General features: G+C 62.2%; 1 protein-coding gene and 1 long non-coding RNA gene across 6 annotated transcripts in view; one reads left to right on the forward strand and one right to left on the reverse strand.

Moving 5' to 3' along the window:
* Nucleotides 1-5,794, reverse strand: part of LOC118686736 (uncharacterized) — a 51,399-nt gene extending 45,605 nt beyond the window's left edge. For all 3 annotated transcript variants that reach the window (XR_008508366.1, XR_004980225.1, XR_004980224.1), the window contains exon 1: nt 5,468-5,794. This is a non-coding gene — a long non-coding RNA (uncharacterized LOC118686736). The remainder of the gene's footprint in view (nt 1-5,467) is intronic.
* On the forward strand, nt 3,612-5,476 carry HELT (helt bHLH transcription factor). Of its 3 annotated transcripts, XM_036383094.1 has the most exons (5): nt 3,612-3,885; nt 4,255-4,359; nt 4,506-4,602; nt 4,726-4,837; nt 5,133-5,476. In XM_036383094.1, exons 1-5 carry the CDS (start codon nt 3,859-3,861, stop codon nt 5,455-5,457), a joined length of 666 nt encoding a protein of 221 aa, XP_036238987.1. In that variant the 5' UTR covers nt 3,612-3,858; the 3' UTR covers nt 5,458-5,476. The 3 variants fall into 3 exon arrangements, with proteins under 3 accessions (XP_036238987.1, XP_036238985.1, XP_036238986.1); XM_036383092.1 differs by having other exon boundaries at nt 4,726-5,304; XM_036383093.1 differs by having other exon boundaries at nt 4,729-5,304.
* Nucleotides 5,795-6,000: the final 206 nt, after the last annotated feature.

The raw sequence follows: 6,000 nt of genomic DNA on the forward strand, positions 1-6,000 counted from the left end.
AGAGTACAGCTGGAACAAGCAGTATCATTGAGGTAAGGAATACCTCTGCACCTGAGGAGCAAGACATAGACCAAGCATGCACAGAGGCAGAGTGCATTAGGAGCTATGAAAAGACTGGAAACTTGCTAACCTAGCCTAGCCTCACTGAGAGTGCAAGAGTAAAACTAACTCACAGCAAAAGCTGGCACCACGTGATGAACTATATACAGCTGAGGGTTAAGCCCCTAAACAAAATGTTTTCTCTTGAGTGGAGTTCACTGCTTCTTTCCAGATCCAGGATTACCAAGTAATGAAGCTATCACTTCTATAAGTAGGATCTTTTGCACCTTGTGTGTTCTCCCATTCCCTAGCAGCCATGAGATCATCCAGAAGTGTGAATGCCTCTCCACATTACACAGCAGGATCTCCAGTATGGAGCTGAACCATGCTGGCAGGGCCAACCCCAGCCCTAGCCACACAAGGACTTTGCACTTGATTCACCAGTTGCATGGACAGCTCTTTCCATGGGAGACTGGTTATCTGATTTCTTGCTTGCACACAGCGACAATTATTGTCAAGCCTAATATCCACAGTTTTGATTATTTGGTGAAGTAATTGTGTGTAACCTCAACACTACATAGGAATCAAAATAGAAAAGAGGGGGTGAAGAAACAGAGGGAAGACGATCTGTTTTCACAAAAAGGCAAACCTAGATGCCAATTCAAAGCAGCTTGACGACTTCCAGAGGATCTCCACCTCCCTGTCAGAGGCCATGTCTGGCAGATGTCGGCAGCGCCAGTGCCCACGGCACAGGGGCCACATGCCGCTGAGACGCGGCACCCTTGCGCACCTCGGCAGCGAACCGGGGGCCCGAGTCGGGCCGCTCCCTCGGGGCGCAGCCCCGCCAGGCAGGGACCCCCGGGCCGGCCGCGGGGAGGGGGAGAGAGCTGCAGGGCGAGGCAAGGCAGTACTGCCCCGGCCGCCCATCCTCCTGCAGCCTCCGGGGCGAGGGCGAGCTCCTCCCGCTCCGCGCGTAGCGGACAGGGCTTTGCGCCCCGGCCGCCGGCCAGCCCCTTGCCTGGGGAGAAGGCTGCGGCCCCCGGGGCTCCTGGGCGACAGGCGACAACCGCTGGAGGGTGATGGGGACGCGGGTGTCCGCCGTGGGTTGCCAAAGAGCCGTGCACGCGTGTCCCGCAAGGGAGCCAACAGTCGCTCGAGGAAACTAAAAAATAAAAAATACTCAAAGCTGAGTATTCTCTTCTCCTGGCTTCCCTACAAGGGTGGCAGTCCGACAGCGGCAGTGTCGGGTGATCTCCCTCTGCCTTCAGCCCCGCCGAAGCCCTCCGAGGACGAGGCTGCGGTACACACGGGGATGCCACGGCCACCCCGCGCCCCCCGCCGCTGACCCGGGCAGCCCGGACCGCGGGGAAACCAAGGAGGGAATAGCCAGCGAGCAAATAAACAACTTCCCTTGTGTAAGAAGTTGCCTCGCAGCTGCCTGCATCGGGCGGTTAACACAGACAGTAAGAGGATCAACTCCATCTCCGCCAGTGCAGCAAAAAGAGGAGGAAAAAAATAAAAGCCCCCTCATTTGCTATTCAGAATTTAGTTAATTTGGATGATAACGGTTAGTGTTTAATCCCATTGTACGAGAATGAATATACCGAAACCTACAAGGCTCCTGGAAGAATAATGCGGCCGGCGGCATGGCACGCAGGGGTGCCCAGGCGGGCAGCCGGCTTTGCTCGCTCCGTCCCGCCGACCGGGGTAGACGCGCCCCGGGGCCACCACCGCCTCCTCCCGCCGAGTCGTTCGGCGCTCCCGACCGGCCCGGAGGGGTGGGAACCATCCGGGACAGTGGGGCGAGGGCCGGCACCTCGCCTATCCTCCGGCCGCTTCTGGGGAAACGAACGGGCGAGAGCGGCGGTGCCACCCGCCGTGCTCACCCGGGCACATGTGGTGGGGATGGTTTCCCCATTTTAAATCGCAAAGGGAAAAGGGTGGAAAAACGCGGAATACAGGAGAGGACGTGGGAGTTTCCGAGAGAACAACTGCCCGAGCTCACATGGCGGGGATATAGCTGTTTACCGCAGCCCTGCCCGGGGCTCGGTGGCGTCGCCCGTGAGGGCACAGCCAGGCTCCGGTGGCCCCGCCGCCGGCCCGGTCGCTCTCGGCTTTTCCCTCCCCCTCGGGGGTGGTGGAGCCCCGCGGCAGAGCCGGGGCCGGGGGCTGTGGCGGAGCCGGGGGGGGAAGACGGGAGGGCGGCCCCGCGGTCCGTGCCGGGTTCGGAGGCGCACCGCCGGCCGTGGAGAGGCCCGGGGGGGCCGCGCCCGCCGCCGCGCTGTCGGGGGGGGCGGCGGGCGGCGGGGGCGGGCGGCCCCCCCGGCGCGGCGGGGCGGCCCCGGCGGGGGCGGTGCGGGGCGGTGCGGGGCTGTGCGGGGCGGGTCGGGGGCTCGGTGCGCTCGCCAGGCGAGGAGCGCGGCTGCCCGGGCGGAGGGCCGCGGAGAGGAAAGCTAACAATGCTGTGAAAATATGTTTGCAGAAAATAGACAATTGTTGGATTAAACGTATTCAAGTATGAAATAATGCCTTTTTGTGTAAAAAACCTCAGCAATGTGAGCGTACAAAAGTTCCCCTGTGGCAGTTACTTGCTCCCTTTGTGAGCTTTGCGCTCCGGCGTCTCCACTTGGCGCGTTTAACTCGGAGCCCCCCTTTAAACGCGATTGTTTCTTTCTTTTTAATGACATTTACCGGATCAAAACATGCTGTTAATTCGATCAGAAAGCTTTACCCTCCTTAACAATGCCACAATAATTTCTCCTGAAGTTTGTTAAATTGACCAAAATTAGGCAAATGAATAGGGGGTCTGTCGGCGATCCCGCTCGCAGGTGACACCGAATAATGCACTCTCGGACCAGCTGCGATCCCCTCTTTATTTGCCCCTCTTTTCTTTGACCCGCATTATTAAAATTTAGGCCCAATGAAACTATTCATACTTTTCAATGGGACATTTTCCTATAGGATAATAGGCTACAAATTGAGCCTCTCCAAAGGAGAGGGGGAGAGCAGGGGGGGTAAAACAACAACGCACAGACGCGCACACCACACAAAAAAGGAGCGTCGTGTGCCAAAGGCTGGCGAGAGCCTCCCCGGGCCGACGGAAAAAAAAAGGGGGGGTGATGGGGGGGGGGGGATATCGTGTGCCAGCCCCCCGGTCCCACACCTGCCGGGGTGTCCCCGGCGCATAAAGCGGTGTAAACAAAAAAATCCTCGCTGCCATCTCTTATAAAGATGGACGTGTCACCAAGTCGTGTGAGAAAAGCCTGAGAACAAACGGGGCCACTCCGTCTCCAAGGGTTCTCCCTTGAACTGGGCGGAACAGCCTATTAAGGGCTTACTTAATTACTTTAATGACTCTGGACAGGCTTTAAAATGCAGTCAGCTCCGGGGCTAAGGGGAGGGGTAGGGGGTGCCGGGGATTTGAAGGCTGGCGGCGGGGACGGGGCCGGGGATGCGGCGAGCGGGGCGCAGGGCGCGATACCGCGCCCTGCGCCCCGCTCGCCGCATCCCCGGGCCCATCCCCGCCGCTATTGTGGGACAGTCACGTGTGTCCCCGAGGTCCACGTGGGGCGACACAGCTGGGCCGCCCCCGGCTGCGTGGACGGGGGCGAGGAGGGGGAGAAAGGAAGAAGAGAGAAGAAAAAAAAGCCCCTCATCCCCTCGCCCCCTTCCACCCTGATCTTTAATGCATACACTCCCTCGGCGCCGCTCTCCCGTAATCCTATGGGATCAGCGGGCCCGTGGAGGCCCCCCGGGGTCCCCCCCAAGTAGTGATGGCTTTATAAGGGGGCCGGAGAGAGAGGGGATGCAGAGCCCACCATGGCCTCCAAGCTCAAGGAGCGGAGGGTGAGTCGTCGCCCGCCTTGCGCGCACGGGTCTGCGGGGCCGCCAAGCCGGCCTAGCCCCGAGCCCTTCGCCGCCTTTCCCTTTGAAAAGCCCCCCCACAAAAAACAACTACAGCCCCCTCACAAAAACAAGGCTGCCCTGTCAGGGCCGTCCGCGCAGTCGGGGAGCCACCAGGGCCGCGCGGAGAGGACCGGCCACCGGAGCATCATCCTTCCCGAGACCGCGTCGCGCCCGGCACCGCTGCTCGGAGCGGGGTTGGGGACTGGCTTCCCTGGAGGGGTCGAGACCGGGGCCAGGGGCAGCTGTCACAGCGAGACTGGATCCATCTGTTTTCTCTTCCCCCACTAACGCGCCCCATATGTTTTGCAGAGGACGCCGGTTTCCCACAAAGTGATTGAGAAGCGGAGGAGGGACCGCATCAACCGCTGCCTCACCGAGCTGGGGAAGACGGTGCCCATGGCTCTGGCCAAGCAGGTAGGCAGGGGGGAGAAGCCCCTACGCCCTTTTCTCCCCGGTGCGCCGCGATACCTCCCCCGATACGGCGGGGCTAGGGGGCGGCCCAGTGGAACGCAGAGCAGTCTCAAGAGAGAGGTGATGCCCACCTGCCCTGCCCGTTGCAGAGCTCGGGGAAGCTGGAGAAAGCGGAGATCCTGGAGATGACGGTGCAGTATCTGCGGGCCCTGCACTCGGCGGACTTTCCCCGTGGCCGGGAGAAGGGTAGGTGGGCGGGAGTGACCTCCCGCGGCCCCCGCCGGGTCACTCGTGGCATGGAGGCGGCTTTCTCCGCTCCTCTCCCGGCCAGACCCTGAGGAGCTCGATTCCCTTCCCTTTCCTTTCCAGCAGAGCTGCTCTCCGAGTTCGCCAATTACTTCCACTACGGCTACCACGAGTGCATGAAGAACCTGGTCCACTACCTGACAACGGTGGAGAGGATGGAGACCAAAGATACCAAGTACGCCCGCATCCTGGCCTTTCTCCAGTCCAAAGCACGCTTCGTTACTGAGCCTCTCTTCACGTCCCTGGGCTCCATCCCGGAGCCGGACTTTTCCTACCCGCTGCATCCTGGGCCCGAGTGCCCCGGGCACGTCCACAGTCCCGCCGAGGGCGTGCTCCAGCCGCCCTCGGGGGGGCCATTCCCCTGGCACGGCGCCGCCCGCAACCCCTCCCTGCCCTACCACTTGCCCAGCGCCGCCGTACCCCTCGCCAGCCCCGGCCAGCAGCGCAGCACTTTCCTCTCATCCGTGCAGGGGCTGGACCGCCACTACCTCAACCTGCTCGGCCATTCCCACCCCAACGCGTTCGGGCTGCCCCCGGGCCAGCACCCCTCCATGCTATAGAGACTCGTCCCGCCTGAAAGAACGCCTATTTATGACCGCGGACACTGCGGGTACCCGGGCGCACGGGGAGGCTGCCGGGGGCAGGGAGATGCGCAGGGGTCCCGGTTGGCGAGAAGGAGCCCCCGGGGGCCCAGATCTGCCCCCGCCCGCCCTCTCCGAGGGCCTGAAGCTGCCCCCACCCGCTCGTCTTCCCACCTCCGGGTCCAGTGCCTGTACAAGTGATGCCTTGGAATAAAAGTTTATACCCGCCGCTGCTTTTTGTTTCCGTGAGGGAGCTTCCTCGGGTGGCGGTGGGAGTCTCCCCACGTAGCCACCAGGGCAAAGAAACCCACGAGCGAGAAGTGGTCAGCGAGGGCCAGGGAGCTTGCTGCACGCTCCGGCCGTGGCCGGCGCTTCGGGCAGGCGGGGCAGGACGTGACGGGCCGGGTGCCGCCCGGCTTCTGCTCGCAGGCTGTCACCGGAGGCTGGGAGGGAGTCCCGGGGTACTCCGGAGGTGGCGGATGCCGCACTCGCCCGCAAACGCTGCGGGTGCTGCCCTCCCACGCTCCAGTGTCCGAACCGCATCTCCCGTGTACTCTGTCAGAGAATTTCTCTTCGGCGCAGCTCGTTCAGAGGAGGATGAATAATGGTGAAGGCACAGGACGGGGCGGGGAGAGCAGGGGGCCGCTGCGGATGTGCGGGGCGCTGAGAATAAAACCGATGGAAACTCCGGGAGCGAGTCCTTCCAGCCTCGCCGCTGGCGCGGAACCGCGCACGGCTCTCTCCCGACGGGGCAACT

This window comes from Molothrus ater, chromosome 4, assembly GCF_012460135.2.
Source record: "Molothrus ater isolate BHLD 08-10-18 breed brown headed cowbird chromosome 4, BPBGC_Mater_1.1, whole genome shotgun sequence".
NCBI lineage: Eukaryota > Metazoa > Chordata > Aves > Passeriformes > Icteridae > Molothrus > Molothrus ater.

Excerpts from the sequence above, each read along its gene's own strand:
- HELT (XM_036383092.1), top strand. The coding sequence starts at position 3,859 with ATGGCCTCCAAGCTCAAGGAGCGGAGG. Across the intron at positions 4,360-4,505 it reads CCATGGCTCTGGCCAAGCAG|AGCTCGGGGAAGCTGGAGAA; the intron begins GTAGGCAGGGGG and ends TGCCCGTTGCAG. Across the intron at positions 4,603-4,725 it reads TCCCCGTGGCCGGGAGAAGG|CAGAGCTGCTCTCCGAGTTC; the intron begins GTAGGTGGGCGG and ends TTTCCTTTCCAG.